The following is a 21,406-nucleotide window of genomic DNA, read 5'->3' on the forward strand; positions in this document are numbered from 1 at the left end:
TACCCTGTTCCACCCCTGCAGTCGTGTAACTCTCATTACAGAGTAAAGTATGTTTCCCTACGAAGGTTAGTGCAGTAACGAAGCTTGCAGAAGACGCCAGCTAGATCGAATACCACTTCACACTGCCTTTAATCTACACCTCACCACAGGCCTGAAGCTTGTGCTATCCGTAGTAAAGACTGTTTAATTTCATTTGTTTTGAACGGAATGTCTGTTGCTGCTACAGATCCTACCAGAATCTGATTCGCTTGAGCAGAAATGTGTTGAAGCGATACCTGCAATATGGCATAGAAATGTTTCTGACAGCAATAATGTCAATGCCCTATTTGCCCCCCCCCCCCCCCCCCCCACCCTTTTTTTTTTTTTGAGGTCTCGCAGCTTTTCAAACAAGTTCTTGGCTTGTGCCATGTGGTGGAAAGGATTTGGAAAAACGGTAGCGTTAACCAAGACAAATGTATGCAGCGTATTCTCTATTGATGCATGCAACCGGTGGGGTCAACCCATTTGCAGTACAATGGAGGCTTAAACGGCACCAGAGCAATTGGAATTTCATGCTGCTGGTGTACTGGCTTGACATTGTTTATTTCCCTACCTAATTCTGAAAAAAAAAAAAAAAAAAAAAAAACTCCATTTGAAAAAGGACTCCCTTTGAGTTTTACCGTATTCCAAAAACAACATACTAGTAGCAGTCGTAGTCGTGTTACTAGTAAAAAGTAAGCGCTGGATACTGAAACCAAAAAAGTAACTGTTACTGTTAGTTACATAGTCCAGTGTTTGATGGAATACCGTCTGGTCAGGTAAAAGCATTATTGCGACGATAAAATGTAGGTCACTGAGCAAGTCAAAAAAGCTGTTTGATGTTACGGCACCCCTTCGGATACCTTGTTCACAATGAGCATGTGCCGTGGAAAACGAAGCTATACATTGAGCATTAGGCGTCGCAATGAGTTCGCATAGATATGGTGCAGATTGCCGTCCGTTCTGTTGATAGTGTCGGGCGTCGTCTGAATGATGAGCGATTTGAGCAGCAATCGAGAAGACGGATTGCGCTCGGTTGTCAGAACTTTTGCCTTGTCCCAGTTAACCGCGTGTTCCGTTTTCTCACTGCTCCGCCAGTACGCTTGTTTTTGCTTGGCCCTTGTTTGCATCGTTCCGGTTCTGCGTTGTTATTCTTTGCAGATTGCCCGTTTCGCCAATGTACACTGATTTGCATTCGGCGCCCGGAATCTTGTAAACAACACCTGGAAACTTGGAGCGTGAGAGGGGGTCTTTCACGTTGACGAGGTCAGAACGCAGCTTGCTAGTGGGCACGTGCGCCATGTGCACACCGCGTTTCTTGAAAATGCGTGCTAGAGCTTCACTGATGTGTGGGACATAGGGAATCGCCGCACGTTTCGACGCAGTCCTTGTGGACGCTTCTGCCTGCTCATCTCGATGCGGATTCGTGTTCGTCGCCCTCTTTGCCTCTTTTCGAATAAAATGCTTTGGGTAGCCATTCCGTTGCAGGCCTCTTTCGATCATCTTCATTTCTTCTCTCGGGCTCTCCGGGTCAGTTACAGAGCTCCCACAAGCAACTTGTTACAGTTACTGTGAAAAAAGTAATGTCGCTACTTTTCTGTACAAAACTTAATAGAGTCAAAAACCAAATAGCATTTAATAGGAAGGTACGAAAGTATGCAGGTAGTCAAAATCTCGTGCGGTGAAACACTAGACGAAGGGAACCTATAAGGGTAGCACGCTCAAGCCCAATACCAAACCAACTTTTTTTTGTTGATACACCCTCGATTTGATTTAGGTGTCCTGTTCTCTGTGGGCTAGGTGGAGGCCTAATCACCACTTTTTTTTTTTCGTTTCCACTCCACTCACTACTAAGAAAAATTTTTAAGAAATCACCATTAAAACCCACCTCCGAAATTGGTCTTCTGCAGGGAATTCAATCTCTTGGCGACATCTTTAACGAGTTGCCGTAAGGTAATTTTTTTATAAAGAAGTAAGTAACGATATTTTAAGTTACTGCGGTAAATGCGTAAAAAAGTAAGTGTTACAGTTTCAAGTTCCTCCAACTTCGAAGTAACTAGGTACAGTTACAACTTACTGAAAAAAGTAATTAGTTACCACTAACGCGTTACCAGTAACTAGTTACTGCCCAAGGCTTAGTAGTAGCATTTTAGGCCTTGTAACATTACCTGTCTCGGTAAGTTGCGACATGACATAATTGCATTCAGAAATTGTCTACCTATGCTTCAAAGCTCAATGCAGACACTAGGGGTCTTATCAAGGTCAACTGGGCCCATAGTGACATTTGTATTTACACTGAACGCTGTACTTTTCATGCTCGAAAATATGTTATTGTGTCCACAGAAACCATTTTTATTTAAACAGAAATGTGACAAATATAGGCAAATATTTCTTCATGCTTGAAAATATGTCCTTGCGTGTACAAACAATCAACTTAATTTAAATATTTGCAAATATTGCCGCTTCGTGTAAAGCAACACTGAACACCTTGATTATAGGACAACAGTTGGAGACACGGGGGTAACGTGTTCTGGCCAGTGGAGATAACACTTGGCCACCAAGGTCTTACAGCGGTCTGCTGAATGGCACCCAATAAGCCACACACTGTGCGCAGAAGCAGGTCTATTAAACAATGCCATTATTACAGTCCGTCAGCCATGGAAAAGTGCATCCACAAGTCTGTTTCATAAAATACCGTATTATGGACACACTGGAAATGTTGCTAGATGCCACATTTCCACAGCTGGATTATTTTCATTTAAATGAGCTAGGACCAGTTTTATGATGCTTGAACCTGAAGCACACTGCTAAAGATGATAGATAATCAGAACACACATGGTAGTAGCTGAAAGTGGCAATTGGGTTCACTGCATACTGATTATACAAGCATTATTTTGGTGAAATCGGCTGCAATGTTCCACATAAACATCTATGGTTCCCTTTTTTTTAGAGAGCTTTAGACCTTGAAACTACACTGAACTGCTTTGAACAAAGGTCTTGCTTAACTTTTCTACTAAACTGTGGGTAGGTGTAAGTGGCCTAAGTGTTTGATTGTGTACTTCACAATATTTTCAGGCCCACTGTTTTGGCTGGTACGCCTACGAGGGCACTTGGGTCTTTGACAAGTGGCTGCGATAAAAATTCGCAGATGTATCGCGGCATGCTGATCACAAGCACAACATTAGTTGTACTAAGTTAAGAAACAAACTAAGAAGCGGTGCTTATAGTCTTTCCGCAGCCGTAATATAAACAAATCAAGGAGTACAGTAATGTGCTTTTACACTTCTAGCTTTTTTGCTTCAAAACTTGTGTGTCAAAAGCTTCCAGTAGAAAAAAATACAGCTCAATTTATTCTTGCCATTGTTTGTCTGCCACTTTTCACAACAGGCCAAAACCCTTTTTGCCAAAGACCCAGCTTGTTATTTTCACTCGTAATTGTCCCTCATTTGGCTGCGCCTTGTTCCCGAGAGCTCCTCCTTTTCAACAGCACAGACAGGCGAGGTTCAACACACACACACACAACAGTACAGTTTATTAATCTTGCCATGCAACACTGTATACCCCATCGAAATACAACAGTCATGTATCAAAAATATGTCTCTCCAACCATGATTGTGGCAAAGGGTGCACAAACAACAGCAACAACACTCTGGTAGTGATAAACCGTTACAACCCACAAACGTGACATCCGGAAAGGCACCACACAACACAAGCTCATTCAGCTGATGCACGACTGGAAGCACTTTGTGACGGCATCCCTGCAAGGAGCAAGACACGCAGTGATCAGCAAAGCTTCGCCTCAGCATCTCATCACAGTCGAACAACAACAAAAATTGATTTTGTAGAATTCAAATTTGGTGCCCTTGGAAGACCGCCTCATAGTCTCTACAATGGCAGAAAGAGGGCGCCAGGAGTCCGCTAGAAGTAGGAGTTCCTGTATAAACATCCCCCTCGCGAGGGGCACGATAAAATGCAGAGCATTTACGGGGGCGCACGACGTTAAGTAGTTTGCGTTACGTTAATGTTGTTGCACTTGTGGCAACTGCTGACGAGAGAGCGCTCGTCAGCAGTAATTTGAATGAGTCAACGATATAAGGCGCGTTAGTAGCGTCCCATGCTGTGTCGCCTTCGTGGCGCGGTGGTTAGAGCATCATGTACTTTGCGTTCCGCCCGCAGGGTCGAGGGATCGAAACCTGGCGCCGATAGTATTTTCTTTTTATATAGTAGGGAGGGGTGCGGTGCGGACTACGGACACCAACGCGGGTGACATCGTGAGTTACTGAAATGCTCTACATTTAAAATTACCTCAACTAAAGACGATGCATTGTACTAATACCTCTGTTAAACGGGCATTTTCAATCTGGACTGAACCGAAGCGCGACTGAATTTTCGAGTACGCTCGACGCACCGCTGCTGCTACACGGCACGTTTCAATCGCGATTCAGAAGTTGCACCAGTTGAACTCACGTACGCCAGATGGCGCTAAAAATGTCCTGCGTAACCAGCGCCTGGTGACTTTGCGCAGTCGTAGGTATACGTAACCATATAAATGTTACCGCACGCCTATTTGGGTCAAGCTATTTGATACAATTTTTGGCATTAGCTAAAGTCGTCAACCTCTGTGCCATTGGTCAGAGGGGACGAGAGTATCACCGCTTTCGCCCGATCGCGCTTGGGAAACCGGGATTGAGTTTAAGCGGGATCGGGCTCGATCGCGATTGAAACTTCCGTGTAGCAGCGCCCAATCCGGATTGAGCTCGATCCGGATCGACTCAATCGTGACTGAAAGTGCCCATGTGATAGGGGTATAAGGCACCTGTCAAACCACAGCATCAGTGTAATGAAAGCAGTTCGGAAAGCAGTTTTACCACTGCGTGATAATCTAGGAGGTCTGCTCATTGCCTCTACGTACCATGGTGCCCCAATGGCCTAGCTTGCCCACTCAAGCTTGTTGGTTAACGCAACTACTGACATTTGAATACATTTTTCCAGGAACAAACATTTTTGTGTGGTTATAAACTCCACATAACAGGATGTATCAGTTATGCTTAAAGGGGCCATGCAAGTCGAAAGATCGCCTCGTTAGGATCATACTGACACCACTTTTAGCGTAAACTTCGCTCAAATAAGCTACATAATTAGGAAAAAAGGAAATGGCCATGCGACCCACTAGCCCATTTCCCACAACACAACCTATGATGTCATATGCACGGTTGTGTGATTAGCTGCAGCGGCAAATGCAAGTTAGGCGGGGCTTATAAACTTGCCAAACGAGCTATATGCGCTTAAATTTAGGGCGAATTCTTTTTATAGCAGTAAGAATGGCGGGGTGAACAATTAAAGTTACGAACGAACACATAAACGCCAAAGCAGTTAGTGTGGCACTTTGCCGGCTGACACTGCCAAAGACAGCTGTCGAACGCATTGGACTTGTCTGACACAGCACTGACCAACTGACATAAAGCGGCATGGTCACTTACATGACCACGTTTGTCAAGTCATAACTTACGTTTTAGAAAACGATTAGTATGAACGCTAATAAAAATATGGCAGGTATAGAAGTCCACCCATAAACAAAGTACGAACACACTGGCACTTCATCGGTATTGCAATGCCATCTATGAAAGTTGGTGGTAAACAAGATAACCAAATGGCTGTCTGTGAGATGGTAGCAGCCCTGGTCAGCATGCTATCTTTAGTTTTAAGGCCCTGCTCTGGATGCATCATTGTCGACGTCACGAAAACAAACGATTTGGCGGGAGAATTGAAATTTTGGCTTAAAATGCTTAATTTCTCAGCGAAGAAAGCATCGCTTGCTGCCGGACAACTGCTGAGGGCACTATAAAACACTAAATCTTTTTAATAAAATGAACTTGTATTCTGTCTGCATGGCCCCTTTAATCCTTTCCTGTCCCAAGATTCATGGTGCAACACCAAAGTGGCTACGAGAACTCGGGGCGGCACGAAGTCCTGGAATCGTTCAAATGACTATGGCAACATTTCACTCTCCCACTAAAGCTAAACCATGCATGAAACTGCCTCATTAAAGCGAAAGTGGCACTTGAGTGTGCAGCGTTCTTCTTATGCTAAATCATCGCATTTTTTTTTACTGTGCAGCTCCACAAGAATAATTCCGTAATTTCGCTCCTGTGAATTTTGCAACTGCCATACTTGTGCAATTAACGTGACCACATAATGAACACATCTTCGTTCTCTAACACGTGCACGCCTGCACAGGCATGAAACTGAGTACTGCCTACATATACAGGGTGTTACATCAATAAATAAGTGTCTTCAAAAAAATATTTTGAGCAAACCGCTGCTTTGTTCACGCCCAAACTTTATTGAAAGGTCGCATCTTGTGGTCTATTTTGTTCTAACGCCAAGAACAACAACAGCACTTAACCTGTTTATTCAGAAAACAAATTAAAAAAAATTACCCCACCTTCCCGCGAGGGGAACCCTGTGGAGATGCGACGCATCTTGGGGGTTCACTTGGTGTTTGTCGCCTATGAGAAAATGGCGGCCAATCTGGATGTTCATGCCTAACTTGGAACAGCAGTGTCATCTAGGGTATGCAGACCGAAACACGCGATGCTGGAGCCAAGAGCGGCTAAAGATAAAAACCTCTCTTCGCCACTAGTTTTTGATGATCACAAATAGTTTCATGTTAGCTGATATTAATCATAATAAATTATTCCCCCAGTTCAACATTGGCAATACCTATAAACGTTCGATTTTTGTTTCACTTGCTTTCAAATCATCTGTCATCTGCCGTGCCAGATTTTCGAAATCAGGCGCCCCATTTTTCGTTCAGGTTGGTTGGTTTGTTCTTGTTTTGCTTTTATTACTGATCACATGCGTGTCAGAGCTCGTGACATGCCGTTATCAGATCATTTGACAAATGATCTCACACAAGCACAGACACAGAAATACACAATAAAAGTATAACGAGAACAAACTATGAAGAAGCAGTTGCGAGAGTGATTTTGAAAATCTGGGGAAAACTGCAGACAGCAGATGATTCGGAACCACATAAAACAAAGTTTATTGCTTTTGGAAATGATGAACCGTGGGAACATTTTATTATGCTTCGTATAAACACTTACGTAAGTATTTGGGACCAAAAAGGTTTTCTGATCTTTTGCCGCCTCGTTTGGCTCCTTTCTGACAAGAACCCTGTGTTTCGGTCTGCATAGCATACCCCACGTGGCACTCCCGTTCCACGTTGGGCATCAGCGTCCAAATTGGCCGCCATTTTTCCATAAGCAAAAATCATTTTCTTGTTCTTTTTTGGCTTTTAGAATAAACAGGTAAGTACCGTTGTTGTTCTTGGTGTTAAACAGAATAGACCACAAAATGCAACCTTCATATAAAGTTTGGGTGCAAGCAAAGCAGCGGTTTGCTCAGGAACAATTTTTAAAGAAGCTCATTCATCGATGTAACACTCTGTATAACCCCCTACTGCAGGCATCTGTTATGCAGTAGAAAGCTGCTCTCCCAATCCCAAGGGAACAGGCTTGCAATCTTCCAAGATTACCTCTTCTTCCTGTCACACTCCAGTGTGCCATTGTTCGACATTTTAAAGGCGATATCAAAATGAGCGAAGATTCACTGCCCATCGAATCTTACACTCACACTTCAAATGGCAACATCAATGCAGTTACAGTAAATGTGCCCGATAGTTATAGTAAATAATTTACTACTCGGCTGTGGCCAATACCCTGCTTTTACAAAGGTTCTGCATACAAAATGTGTACTACTTGTCAAGCAGATACAGCACACAAGCAGGCAGTTCGTGTCACACTTACCGGGCGAACGGGATGTACGACAGAGAGTACCAAGTCATGGCCAGAAATTGGATGATGCAGAAAATGATGGTCAGTAATGAATTCTTCCACTGAAAGGCAATGCGGAGTATTGAGAACATGAACAAGGGTCACCATGAACAGCTGGATGGACAGCCATAGGTGAACTGGCACCTCCCATGCAAAAACCAGTTGATACAATTAAGCATATTAATCAGCACACCTATTCCATCCCCTTCAATATTTTGTTTACACAAAACAGACTGTCCTGGGTTGCCAATTCCTACACTGCTGCCACTACTTCAAAAATATGTACAGGTCTGTGCAGAAGCAAACGACGCACAGGAGTGGTGGTGCCACTACTTCAAAAATATGTACAGGTCTGTGCAGAAGCAAACGACGCACAGGAGTGGTGGTCGATTTGCTTGAGGGCACCACCAAGGAAGGCCAACAAGGAGCAACAAGCGGCACTCTGGAGTGCTCCTTATCCGTTAAATTTAATCGTCACTCTGCAGAGGTGAGTCTCACCGAGTGTGACAGTTTTCAAAAGGCAGTGCTAGGCTGTACAATGGCAGTGGTAATATTGCTGCTCGTGCAGCTGTCAGCGGCGACCAAATTTGCCATTTTTTTGGTTTGTGCCTTTTGTGTGCTATAAAGCGCAACCATCCATGTCCTGCTCACGAGTGGCATAGTATTTAGCTAGAATGGAGGATCGGGTGAGTTGGTACATGATACCCGCCGCGGTGGCTCAGTGGCTAAGGCGTTGCGCTGCTGAGCACGAGGTCGCGGGTTCGATTCCCGGCCGCGGCGGCCGCTTTTCTGATGGAGGCGAAAAGCAAAAACGCCCGTGTGTACGAGATTTCGGCGCACGATAAAGATCCCCAGGCGGTCAAAATTAATCCGGAGCCCTCCACAACGGCGCGCCTCATCGCCTGCGTTGCGTCGGCGCGTTAAACCCCCACAATCAATCGAGTTGGTACATGATGCCTAGTAAAAGCACATTGTGTTGTGTTGTCTGCGCTGCTTCTAGGCATAGTATTACCTGCCTACTGTGCAAAAATTTTGTCGGGAAAATGTGTTTTGATTTTATTCTCCACTAGAACAGTCCCGAGTTAAGTGAAAGCCATTACTTGGGAGCAAACAAATTAAACCCGAACAAAAAAATTTCATATGCGGGATATTTTCGAAATGTGCATAAATTGCTCAGACGTTTATCCTCAGAATGTACTGTCTATATTCTGCTGTATATTCTCCACTTGAAGGAACTTTCGAGCGATTTCAAGAAGACCTCCATCAGCTGCTTACAACAAAAGTTGTATAAAGCAGCATGTGATTTTGATGTCTAAAGCAGCATGCAACACATGTACATGCATGAATTACAGCAGGGGCTTGTGGTGCAGAAAGCACGTAATGGGAGGGTACAATCTTCCTCTAGTTCAAAAAAATTCCTTCATACAGCTGGGGCACTGCTAAAGCCAACTAAAACTCTGCTCAATTTGTACAGATGTCACAATATTTCAGCTTATGCTTGACAAAAAGAAATGCATGTCACTCCGGTTACAAGGATTCGAGCCAGCTCTTGCCCCTGCAACATTTTGTCAGCCGTCTGATGACTGCGCTGGAGTACACTGGCTGTAGAATGGTGCCCCTTCAGTTGTGGTGAGCAGGCTAGGGCAACAACAGCCGTTACAAGCGCACAGATAGCTGTCAGTGTACAGCCTCGTCACAGTGCGACGCATGCATAATAACGGCATGAAATGATGAACATCGAACTTACCCAAAAGGCGGCCATGAGTGTCAGCACCAGGAATGCCTGCAAACAAGGAACACCGTGAGAACTGCCACTAACCACGATGACAATCGCGTAGCATATGCACATTGCCGCCAGTCATATCTTGTCATGCTGTCAAGCGACAAATATCGCTTCTAAGTACCGTCATACACATTCCCGGCACGCCTTGACAGTATTGCATTGTCCATGTACTGTAACAACAGCCCATCAATCTTGTAAACTACATCCTGGACGGAAACGTGTATCTCACCAACATGACGCAGGTGGCGATGGCCCGGGTTGGTGCGAACATCTTCTTGACTTGATTGAGGGGTCCCATGAGGAACAGCGTGCTCGCTATTGCTGTCAGATTACCCAACGTGTAGAACAGGCCGAACATCCTCAGTCCGCCGGGGAAGGCCATGAAAATGGAGCCTATCAGCGAGAAGACGAAACCCAGCACGAAACAGATGGCGAAGCCCTTCACTCTCGTGGACCAGCTCAGGGAAGAGCTGTCCACGATCTGGAACGGAGAAAGCACAGCGCTGCAGTACACATCGCGTACGACGCGGCGACGTTTCACGGTCACGCCGCAGAACACGTCTCACCTGGGTCATAATGCCTTGTTCTTCATCGCCGCGATCTTCGCCGCCGCTCAGCGCTCTCTTCAACTTGTCCATCGTTCGTTCGTTGCAGTTTCGAAGGGCCCTTTTAGCCCAGCTGCATGATTTCGCGGAACTTGAAACAGAAAGAGCTACACACGCGACCTGTTGAACACAAACAGCTCCTAGGGCAAAGCTGCTAAAGTAAGCCCCTAAAGCACCAAAAGAAAGCCGCCCATCCACCTGCTGCACCGCTCCACCGCACTACAGTAGTTATACTAGCGATAGAGAAGTTATGTCATGCGCTCTTTCGAATAAGCTTTGAATTTAGCGTTTGCCAGCGTCATCTAGTGCTGGTGTTTGCACTAGACAAATGAGTGACTACTTCTGCTTCTGCTACTGCTGGTATATGTGGCTACTTCGCTTGCTGGCGGACAGGAGCGGACTTCTCTGAAATTGCTGATACTTTTAGGGAAGCGGTAGTATCAAGGAAAAAAGAAAACAAGAAGCCAACATAACTTCCTGAAATGCTAAGGTTGCTGTAGTCATGTGGTCACTGCTGCAGGTAGTTCGGAAGTTCCCGCACTTGCCTTCACAGGTTCGACAGGTGGAACTGGTGGAACTTTTCGGTCGCTCGAACTGTCGATGTCGGGGACATAACATTCAGTGAAAGCCTGAAGTCAGATTTACCAAGAGTAACTTGCTGTCGCGGCCAGTTAAGGATTTACTCCGACCGTCCGCAATCGAGGACGACATGACTCGGGTGACGAACGCTCGAAGAAACTTCGGCAAGTCCGGCGCGAACAAGGCTGTGATACCGACAGATGAGAGGTAACTGATGCCTTGCATTAACGTGTGTGTGTGCCTGCTTGGCACCGTATCGTAGTGCTGTGGGACGTATTTGTGCATCCGAGGGTTTGGCGTACGTGTGGGTTTGGCGTTCGTGTTAGCGCGATCAAGTGACTGCATGCAAAAAAACGAGGCACATGGGTTTAATTACTGAAGAAAGTATGCGTTTTTAAGGCCGCCAGTAGTTGCAGTACTGTTCTATTGTCTACCTTCACTGCTGGTACAAATAGCCTAAAATGGACTGTGCATTCCACGCTCCCATCTGTCGATTGACATTTCGTTGCAAATATCCGAAGTCTTTTAAACACATTTTTATGCGCCTCCATGCCACGCAGATTGTTACTGTGCGTGTCATATACCTACATTCGTTGCAATTTTTATCAGTCATTCTGGGCAGGTTGCTGCTGGGCGCACAATTTAGTTTGAGTGAAATCCCTATTGAAAGTGAACCCTGTAGCATGCCATCAAAGCGGATGAATTCTCATCTTTTTCTTAGGTTAACACATGGGACAAGACCATTCTGCTTTAGCATACACTAGGGATTTATGTATAGACACCCCCTCAAGAAGATTTCACAACCACAGCACCCCCCCCCCCCCCCCAGGGATATTTATACACCCCCCAGCAGTCCCCCCAAAGCCAGGAGGATTTCGACGCCCCCCCAGAATCGAAATTCTGGATAAACCCCTGGCATACCCACAGTCCAAGCTTCACCTGATGATGCGTATCACCAGAAAAAGTGCATGCTGCCAAGAAAACAGCTCAACGGTTTCCTCTTGGGGCCATGAGCTCCAACTTCGTTTTCTTGTGCTGCATGGGAACCGGAAATGGGATGCGTTCTCTCTACAACCATAGCCCAGTGGGAAGCACTGAGGAGCCCGAGATGAACCCTCTCCCTTTGCAACCATTTGCAACCTGATAGGAGATGTCAAGAAACACGTGGCACGAAGGGTGTGCTTATTTCTTTTTTGCTTCATAATGCAGAGCGCCTTTGCCAATCCTCTCTCCTGACCACACTACTGCAATAATATTGAAGTTGAATTGCAGTATCTACCGATCTTGCCTCTGTTTTTGCCACGCCACCACTATTGCAAAGCCTGTCAGTTCTATTGAATTCCAGTGTGCGTCTTGTGGTTTAGAGCATCAGCACCGCAAGCACTTTCTAATGGCCAAGCTTACAGCACATGTACTTTCTAACAGTGTATGGACAGGATGAAAGAACAACAACACGACTTTAGCACTTCGTCCTGTTGTCCATTCTCCGTCCTGACCGTGCACTATTTTCGGCAAGTTTTTAATATACCAGCCAGCCCGAATTTCCACTTTGTCAATTAATCCAACTGCTGGGATGTGTTGTTATAGCAGCTTGCATGCAGAGTTCACCAGAAGATTACAAAAACCCTCTGGGAGCGGTGAAATCACCCACGTGTACAGTTGCCTAGTTGGACTTCAGATCGAAAGGGTCGAGGTTTGAACCTGCCGATGATGCATGAATGGTACTAAAAGCGCTTAACCAAAGACAAGAGCAGCAATGAGCGCGTGCACAGTATGAGTGTTACCGTGCCTTCTCTCGTTTTTGTTCTGGTCTTTTGTTGAAGGGACCAGGATGAGAAAATACAAGTTTGGTTCATTAAGAAGATTGCTTTGTCCCGGTAACAATGGTGTTAACTTTATTGCAAACTCTAGACAAATAATCAATATATTAAAAACAAACAAAAACAGCCACTTTGTGGCAACTTCTCTGACACCACAAAATCTCGTTTGTCCGATTGGCGTCTGCCGACCGAAGTTACCGCCAAACAACATTACTGGGAGATTGTATGGGGCCTCTAGTTCTGTCTGATTGTATCACTTGAATGCTAATGTGCTGCTAACACATTGACAACTATGTTTTTAGTGCAGGCCTCTGTTGCATCACACTCCTGCCCATGTTACATCAGTGAAGTGTGAAATTTATGTTAAAAAACATCCTTCAGGGCTGGAATGGGGCTCAGGGAGTTACTAAAGGCTAGTGCTTTCAAATTGAACAAGGTTGTATGTTGTCTTCATGGCCCCTTCAAGTGCGTCTAGCCCTGTTGCAAGTGCAGAGGAGGTTTTGGTTTGTTGACGAGACTCTCTCCCCCCCCTGCCCTCTTTGCGCAGGGCGGGTCTGAGCCAGGAGGGCCCCCTGAGCCAGGCGCGCCACATCCAGCTGCCCGAGCTTCCCGTAGACGGGGAGCTGGTGTTCGAGGTGCAGGCGGCGCTCTTCTCGGTGGTGCTGCTGGCCTGCCAGCTGGTGCACCTGTACAGGGCCGCCTGGTGGCTGCCGCACGCCCACCAGGAGCAGGCGCTGCACTACGAGCTGCTGGAGCCGCACGCGTCCGCCCTCAGCCTGGCCATCACGTGCCACCCACTGCCCGCGGCCCTCGGCCAGCGCCTCGTGGCCGCCCTGCTGCCGGCCGGATGGCAGCCGCGGGCCACGGCCGCCTGCCGTGCGGCCACACTGGCAGCCACCGCAGTGCTCGTGGCCTGGGCCGCCTTCCACCTGTGCTGCAAGCACAGCCTCTTCAGCGTCCTCTGCCTCGCCTACCCGTGGGTGCTGGCGCGCACTTTGCTGCAGCTGTTTGTTTGGTTTTATCCATTCATTCATTTGTTTGTTTGTTTATTTATTTACTCATTCATTTACTTTTTCATTTGTTTGTTCATATGTTCATTCATTAATCTATTCATTCATTCATTCATTTATTTGTTTATTTATTTGTTTGCTTGTTTGTTTGTTTAAGCATACTGCAGGCCAGTCCTTCGGCCCTATCAGGAGGGGCATATACGGAGTGTGAGTAAACAAACAAACAAAAAAAAGGAATGTCTACAATGAGCATAAAGGACAAAAAGGACAGCACTAACACAATAGAAAGACAATGTGGGAAATAAATAAATAAATGAAAACAGAAGAAAAAAAACTATTTACTTCCTGTTTATGGCCCAGAGTGGCAACCAAATTCATAAAATATGTAAAAATGGGCATTAAGTTGAGGGACCAAATCAAACCAACAAGAAAAGGCTTTCAAACTAACCAGCAAACTGTCGTTTCTTCTGACTGAATTCATGTGTTCTGGCTGGAGCAGAGCAGAAACAGTGCTGCTGTTGTTGATGTTGGCTGTAGATTATGCAAGGGCCATTTCAAAGCTTATTCATCAAGGGGAAGGAAAGCTGGCTTCTTGGCCATTTGTCCGCCTTGTTCAGATAACATTGCCCAAAACACTGTCCAATGCAAAACAAGAGTTGATCCCTAAAATGGGCCTCCGGGGTAAAGCCCGGGCTTGCAACTCATTTTCTGTATCTTTCGTTTCTGCTAGTTTATTTACTGGTATCCGTAACAACGTGGTCCTGTCCGGGCCCGTTTTGCTGCTGATAGCTGCACCTGCACAGAGGAGGACGTACATGCATCAGTCCTCGGTTGATTATGTTCACTTTACTTCCCACTATTTGTAAAATGATAGAGTATTACCATTTAGCAGTGCCTGATTGTTGAAGGGGCACTGAGGAGGTTTTGTCTTTATTTGTGGCTGCATTGTGTAACTAAAGTCATGTACTAACACATTACTTCTCTGCTAAGTGCAAGTAGAGAATCTTAATTCATCCATAAAGCCTGCAGTGACCTTGTGCCGATCTGATATCCGCTGTGACACCATCCCTAAAAGTTCAGTTTTAACCTGATATCAACATTTTGTTTGTTCACACACAGTTTATTTATGTTAAAAAAATGTTCTCATGAGCAGTTAAATCCCGCACTGGGGACTCTAGAGTCCGTCACATCAGCTAGATCGACAATGGACCTAGTGCAAGGAAACGGATTCGTTTGAATGCATATCTTGCATTCAAAGCCTTGTATCTTTGTCTACACATTCTATACTTTAAGCTAGTAAAAGGATGGAGAAGTTTTACGACTCCCTTCGGTGTCTCTTCAGTGCGGGACCAAAACCTGCTGCACGGTCTGTCCTAACCGTGCCCCAGTAGTGCGATGCTCTGTTCTGGCCAGGAGCCAGCATCGTCAGCCTGGCCATCTGTTGCTCGCTTCTCTCTTCTTCTCCTCTGCCTGGTGTAGGGGGGTGATCCACATAATGCTCTTTGGGCCCCGGCCAGGGCTGGTGCGGGAACTGCCGCCCCCCGTGCCACACGTGTGCTCCTCCGTGCCAGCTGATGTGCGGGCAGAGGTGGAGCGCCACAAGCGGGACTTCAATGAGCGGATCAAGCGCTGCCTCTTCCAGGTACGTCTCCCTCCCTCCCTCCTTCCATCTCTCCATCTGGTCTCCTCACCGACCCCCTTATGACAGCAGCTCTGAAAGTTGCGCCTCTGCTAACTGCGGCACGGTTGAGTGACCTGCTGTTGAAGTGCCAATGTATTGGAGACCACAGATGTACCTTTCAAGTGCTAGCGCAGAGTATCTGTGTTTAATCCCAAGTACTAGCGCAAAATCTCTGCACTCAATCCCCATCTCAAAGGCTTCATGTGTGATTGCATTGCATCCAATGTTTCTGGTGAGGGAACTAGCTTCAGTTTTTCAAAAATGCACGACTCCGTGTAGCGCAAAAAAAAAAAAAAAACGACAGAAGAAACAGGGAGGTGACGGGCACAAGTGCTTTGTCAATGTTACAACATTGTGCGAATAATTGTGTGCAAATTTCATCACGCCTTGCTTCTATTCTGTTCTTTTCTATCTTTGTAGCACTTGTGCTGCCCGTCGCCTCCCTGTGTCCTCTGTTGATTTTTTTTGCGCTACACGAAGTCATGGATTACCGGTACCAACTAGCCCAAACCAAAACTCTGCTAAGCTATACTATTTCAAAAATGATCATCGACAATTTGAGAGCCATCTTCTCTCTGACAGGTATGTTAGCACCTTCCTGCATAGCTACAGTGGCACGTGGGAAAGCCAGCACAAAGGTGGCTGCTGTGTAATGAAGCCAGGACAGGTGTTAGCACTACCAGCCAAGCCAACTTCTCATGTTCAAATAATTTGGACATCTCAAGCGCTAAAGGTGTTCTGAGGACCGAATCGAATAGCAAATGCAATTTATTCAAGGCTTAAAATGTGCGGCGCACTTCATATTTAAGCACTGTATTTGAACTCGAACTGTAGTGGGAGCAAAATTAGGGTGACTTCTAGGCATTGCTTTGCATAGTTGGAGGAGGTCTGAAATACCAGTACGTCGGAAAGCTGCCGTGTTTCATTGCAATGTGGCAAGCAGCACACTGTTTGGTGGGAAGAGGGGTGGGGAAATAGCTGAGTGTTCCTCAGGAAATCCAAACCTGATTTACATGCGCTCTTTGCAGTGATCACTCAAGCCCATTGAAACAAGCCACTTCTGGTGATGTATTCATTGTGAACAAGACTTCTGTGCTAGATGCCAAAAAGTCAAGAACGTTTTCTTTGGACTGGTCGACATCTCTTTTTTTATTTCAAACTGATGCTTCCTCACATTGAAAACGCACGTGTACAAGTGTGTGTGTGTGAACATGCGCTTAGGGTTCCATAAACGTTACGAGACATCACAAGCACTTCCTGTGTGCCGGGTGCACTCTTCACATTTGGCCTGCGCCGCCGCTCCTCCTCCTGCCCCTCCTCATTGCAGGCGCTGCTGGTGGCGTACTATGCGTCGGTGCAGCCGTGCTGCTTTGTGCCCAGCACACTGCACCTGGAGCCCTGGGCGCTGGCCCTGCACGGCCTGCTCTCCTGGCTGGCCGCCCTGACCCTGCACGCCTCGCACCTCTTCCCGCCCCGCTACCTGGACGCCCTGCACCGGGCCGCCCTGCACCTGGGCCGCTGGAGGCGCCTCGAGGCCCGCCATGTGCACGCCCCGCACCACCTGTGAGTTTTCTTTTAACCGGCTGCCGGGGAGAAATAGGCAGATTAGATCATTTTCAACACTCCTTTGGCAATCACTGAAGAGGGGCTAAATATGCAATCACATTTGGCTCTGCGACCTCCCATTCCTTCAGTGGCCATCTCCTCTTAAAGGGATCTATCACAAACCTTGAACATGGCGCCGATATTCATTGTTGCTGGGTTAAGTGCCAGCCTAGCCTTACGGATGCAGTCCTTGGTGACTGATACCACAGAAGCCATCAAGAGGAGTACTGTGTGGGGTGTAGTAGGTCGCATTTATGAGACAGTAGCGACATGGCCACAATGCAAACATTACATAGAATGCGTGTATTCTCAATTTTTGTATGTTGGTGCAATCTCGTGGGACAATTAGAAGCTTGGTTCAGTGCTTAAAGTCAGCTCTTCTAATGAGCGGCTAAATGGAAAATGGACAACTTGGCATTGTGTCTGGTCATGCAAGTGTATTATTTATTTCGTGCTAGTAGTTAATGGGTGAATCCACCCAAAAACGTTTGAGTACAAATTGTTAAGGTCCCCTGTCCCCTCCTATAAATCATGCTTGTGCAGTAGGTTTTTATAAATATTTTGTTGTAGAAGACAAGCGCTTGATGAGTGGCCACTGGAGAGCATCATTATAGCGCCATGTGCCTCACCATGCTTTTGCACTGAGCATCAGTGTGCCCAGCTGCAGTTGTGGTGATAACAGTCGTAATGCTGTGATTGTTGTCAGCATGTTGGCCACATTTCGCCGCTGTGCATAAAATTTTAAGCATTTCAGCACTGTAAATTTCGTCCTATTCCAAGGGGTTCTCACAGAAAATTTGGTATGTGGCATATTTTTGAATCCTCTACAAGTTTGTAATTGAATATTTCTAGGTACACTGGGTAAAGATACCTTTTTTTTTTTTATCATGAGCGATTTCCTTAGCCATTGCATAATTCGTGGGTACGATGGTTTGTGGTATATTGCAAATGGTTGTCAGTATCTTTTGTTGCTGAAAAATTCGGCATTTCTCATTGTAATTTTTGGTCCAAGTGATGTGAATCAGCTCACGCAAAGAGTGCTACAATGAGACACACAGAGGAAGAATGACGAACATATGCACTTCCTTTGTATCTTCCTCCTACTATGTGTCTGATTTCAGCACCCTTTTCATTAGCTGCTGTGCACCAACTTTCCCAGCAACATATTTTACGCAAAGCACCCTGTGTGAGTAAGGGCACGTGCATGTGTAATGCGCACTGTTGTTAAAATATACCTATACCTTGATTCCCTCAATCCCAACTGTGGTGCACCTTCTGATTTTATTGATTGTAGGGTTTAATGCACCGACGCAACGCAGGCGATGAGGAATCGCCGTAGTGGAGGGCTCCGGATTAATTTTGACCTCCCAGAGACCTTTAACGTGCGCCAAAATCTCGTACACATGGGCGCATGGGCGTTTTTGCTTTTTGCCTCCATTAGAAAAGCGGCCGCCGTGGCCAGGAATCCAACCCGCGTCCTTGGGCTCAGCAGCACAACGCCTTAGCCACTGAGCCACCGACCGCGGTGGGTGGTATGCACCTTCTGGTTGCTGTGAGCGTTGGCTGCCCACTGACCCGTGGACCACACTGCTGCGTGCAGGTGGTCGGAGTCGGTGCTGTGGCCGCAGAACAACCTGGTGAAGCACAGCCGGGAGTTCTTCCGGGCGGAGGGGGCGAGCAACGCGGCCGAGCCCGGCCACCCGTGGCACGGCCGCTTCTACGGCCTCTTCCGCAGCCCCGCCTTGGTGGTGGGCGGGGCACTGGTTCTGCAGGTGGTGCACACCCTCTTCCTGCTCTACCTGCTGGCCAGCTCGTCCGAGTGGCACCGCCTGCTCACGGCCTCCCTGCTGGTGCTGCTCAACGCGCTCACCCTTTTCCGCCTGGCCCGCCACTACCTGGTGCTCGACAAGGTCTATGACGCCGAGCGCCTGCTGCACGAGCGCATGGCCACCACCTGAGAAGGATGCCCGTGCGGCGCTTGTTGTGTCGGTGTCCCAAAACTGACTGTGACCAAGCGGTCTCCGCCGCTCCCTCCTTCCGAAGCCGAGCATACGGCTTGGACTTGGAACAACGGAGGAGGAGCTCACGCAGAGGGCACGTGTGCAAAGGAATGTGAACATGCTTCGACTCAGAACTGCGGCCTGTTGAAAGAACACAAGGACTTCATCATCAACCCACTCTTCTTTATTGTATTGTGCTCCGGAACGACTGACCAGAACCAGCTTCATCCCGGTGTACCGCTGTCTTCAGACTAACTCGTATCTGAAGAGAGTATGGAGGGGCAGCCTGCAATTAGTTTTGTGCGCTTTACACCAATTATGCGACTTTTATTTTTGGCTCTTTTCTGGCGACAAAGATGGCTATTTATCAATCACACTGTGGGTGAATTCTCTAAGGCATCACCGGGTAAGGGGGGGCATTATGTGGTGAATAATATGGGAAGCTGGTGGTCAAAATTCCTGGTTTGCAAACCACATGCACCTTATACAAAGCGATGCCTTAGAGGATTCGCCTCGTGGCCAGTAAGCCTCATTGGGGTTACCTGCTATGCATTTAGAGAGAGAGAGAGGGAGAGAGAGAGCTCTTTATTAGATGAAAGCAGAGAGGTTTGCCGGCATGTTCCTGCCTACATGCTACTCTGCTGGGATCGGGAGAAGGGAGTAAAGGCCCTAAAAGAAGTAGGGCAGAAGAAAGGGGGAAAAAGAAGAGGTTAAAAGAAAAAGTGAACACGAAGCTTTGTGTAGTGACGCAAAAGTCCACACGACCTCACAGGTAAAGTTCTAAATTGTCTCTGCAACACCGATTCCGTGTAAATAGTCAAATAAGGCAACCAACACTTAGAGTAGGTGATAAGTCATTGTGTTTGAAGATAAGTTGAGTGAGGCAATGAACAAGGAATCGTCTCGAAAAATTTGATAGTTTTTGCACTCTTTGTCATCATTGTGTCCTAGTGCAGCATGTCACATCTTGTCAAGCTTGCATGGGTAGTGCATGCACCACTTGTTTTGTCGAGAGCGTTTTCATTCAGCCCACCGTTGCAAGGTTGTCAATACTCTGTTCAAAGGGGCCGTGAAGACAAAGCACAACTTTGGGTCACTCACTCAACTCTGCTGCAGCACTAAAGAATGTATTTTTTTATTGAGGGAATAGCGAAAAACTGAAATTTTACTGTACACGACGTCAGGTGTGATGTAATAGGGTGATCACTAAAAACAGAGTTATCATTGTGGTAACTGTATGTTAGCATCCAAGTAATACGATTAAGAAACAAAGTGTGGAAACTCTTGCTCAGCTGCTGTCAGCCTTTCTTGCTGTGCTTCTTACAATTTCTACACCAGGACCTCTAGGCAGTGCTTTGCTGTGCAGTTTGGTGAATTGTGTTTGCCCTTATTGCCTGGCTATAATTGTCCATCTTCTTCAGAGAATTGGAAGAGAGAGGGATGCTCTGGGGAAAAGCGAAGCAGAAAAGCAGTAAGTGAGGGGAGAAAAGGGAAAAAAAAGCTTTTTGGTTTTGAAATAGGAATGCTTGGGCATCCTACCCATGTATTTCAACCCCACTGTATATACTGGCTTGTACATGACATCATCACAAACACTGTGGCACATTAGTCGCGACGTCTTTAAGCACACATTCAGTCTTTGCCGGTGTTAGTTTTGTGTCCACAAAAATTGTCGTCCGATCCCGGTGCCTGCGTCAAAGCCTTGGAAAGGAATAAATGAACCTTTTCATAATGGCTAGTGATTTCATGTTCTGACCTCATGTGGAGGACCCAGAGTGAGCCCTTGGGAGGCAGTATGGTCTGGCAGAAACTTTATTAGAGCAAGGTTAGGAGGCAGCGAGGGATTGCATGCTCTGTAAGCTTGGTAGTGCCACTTTTGGGGGTGCTTGGTCGGGTAGGGGAACTCACTTTCCCCTTTCAACCTTCTTCTGGATCCGCCACAAACCTCACTGGGGTTTATCTTGCAAGTGGTATGACGCGGCACACTCCGACACGTTTTGCTTTTTTTTAACACGAAAGTGTTTTATGCGGGTATCCACCAAGATCTTACTGACGTCGTATCTGTCACGGAAATGAAATCGCCAGGATTTGACTTGCATGCTACGTCGCCACAATGGGAGGTGCCAGGCGCTTTACTGACTCCACTACGAGCTGAAGCTCAGGCAGCCGTATGAACGTGCCATATGTCTTTCCTATAACCTCCTCTATTTTGATGGTACTGCCGTCTAAGAGAGGTGAAGCGAAGTGGTGCATCACGATGCTAATGAGCGCCAACAGTTGGCACCAGCTGAGCTCGTCGCAGTGCAACTGTCTGCTGTACACTCCGCGGAGCAGGAGCGCGGTGGTTGCACATTTGCGAAAGCGACGCGCCAGCAAGTTGTCGCTCGCCAAGCACACCTACAAGACAGCTCGCAAATCCTGCTCTGGACGGCAAGTCGCAGCCTGGGTATCCCAGAATAAGGATGCC

General features: G+C 46.7%; 2 protein-coding genes across 2 annotated transcripts; one reads left to right on the forward strand and one right to left on the reverse strand.

Annotated features, from left to right (window-relative positions):
* Nucleotides 1-2,968: 2,968 nt before the first annotated feature.
* Nucleotides 2,969-10,460, reverse strand: LOC144152578 (vesicle transport protein SFT2A). The gene is made up of 5 exons (XM_077683886.1): nt 10,206-10,460; nt 9,869-10,120; nt 9,604-9,639; nt 7,830-7,918; nt 2,969-3,776 (listed from the first exon to the last, which is right to left on the reverse strand). Exons 1-5 carry the CDS (start codon nt 10,275-10,277, stop codon nt 3,737-3,739), a joined length of 489 nt encoding a protein of 162 aa, XP_077540012.1. The 5' UTR covers nt 10,278-10,460; the 3' UTR covers nt 2,969-3,736.
* A 132-nt stretch (nt 10,461-10,592) lies between these two features.
* Nucleotides 10,593-20,671, forward strand: LOC144152577 (transmembrane protein 39A-B). The gene is made up of 5 exons (XM_077683885.1): nt 10,593-11,030; nt 13,191-13,619; nt 15,133-15,295; nt 16,662-16,897; nt 18,540-20,671. Exons 1-5 carry the CDS (start codon nt 10,954-10,956, stop codon nt 18,895-18,897), a joined length of 1,263 nt encoding a protein of 420 aa, XP_077540011.1. The 5' UTR covers nt 10,593-10,953; the 3' UTR covers nt 18,898-20,671.
* The last annotated feature ends 735 nt before the right edge of the window (nt 20,672-21,406 follow it).

This window comes from Haemaphysalis longicornis, unplaced genomic scaffold (genome assembly GCF_048455015.1).
Source record: "Haemaphysalis longicornis isolate Haplotype H1 unplaced genomic scaffold, Haemaphysalis longicornis Haplotype H1 scaffold_9, whole genome shotgun sequence".
NCBI classification, from domain to species: domain Eukaryota; kingdom Metazoa; phylum Arthropoda; class Arachnida; order Ixodida; family Ixodidae; genus Haemaphysalis; species Haemaphysalis longicornis.

What these genes read in the sequence shown, in the direction of transcription:
- LOC144152578 (XM_077683886.1), bottom strand. Translation starts at nt 10,277, where the DNA reads ATGGACAAGTTGAAGAGAGCGCTGAGCGGCGGCGAAGATCGCGGCGAT. An exon ending in TCGCCACCTGCGTCATGTTG is followed by an intron (nt 9,640 to 9,868) that starts GTGAGATACACG and finishes CCTTGTTTGCAG; the next exon opens with GCATTCCTGGTGCTGACACT. An exon ending in CACTCATGGCCGCCTTTTGG is followed by an intron (nt 7,919 to 9,603) that starts GTAAGTTCGATG and finishes ATTGCCTTTCAG; the next exon opens with TGGAAGAATTCATTACTGAC.
- LOC144152577 (XM_077683885.1), top strand. Translation starts at nt 10,954, where the DNA reads ATGACTCGGGTGACGAACGCTCGAAGAAACTTCGGCAAGTCCGGCGCG. An exon ending in GTCCTCTGCCTCGCCTACCC is followed by an intron (nt 13,620 to 15,132) that starts GTGGGTGCTGGC and finishes TGCCTGGTGTAG; the next exon opens with GGGGGTGATCCACATAATGC. An exon ending in GTGCACGCCCCGCACCACCT is followed by an intron (nt 16,898 to 18,539) that starts GTGAGTTTTCTT and finishes TGCTGCGTGCAG; the next exon opens with GTGGTCGGAGTCGGTGCTGT.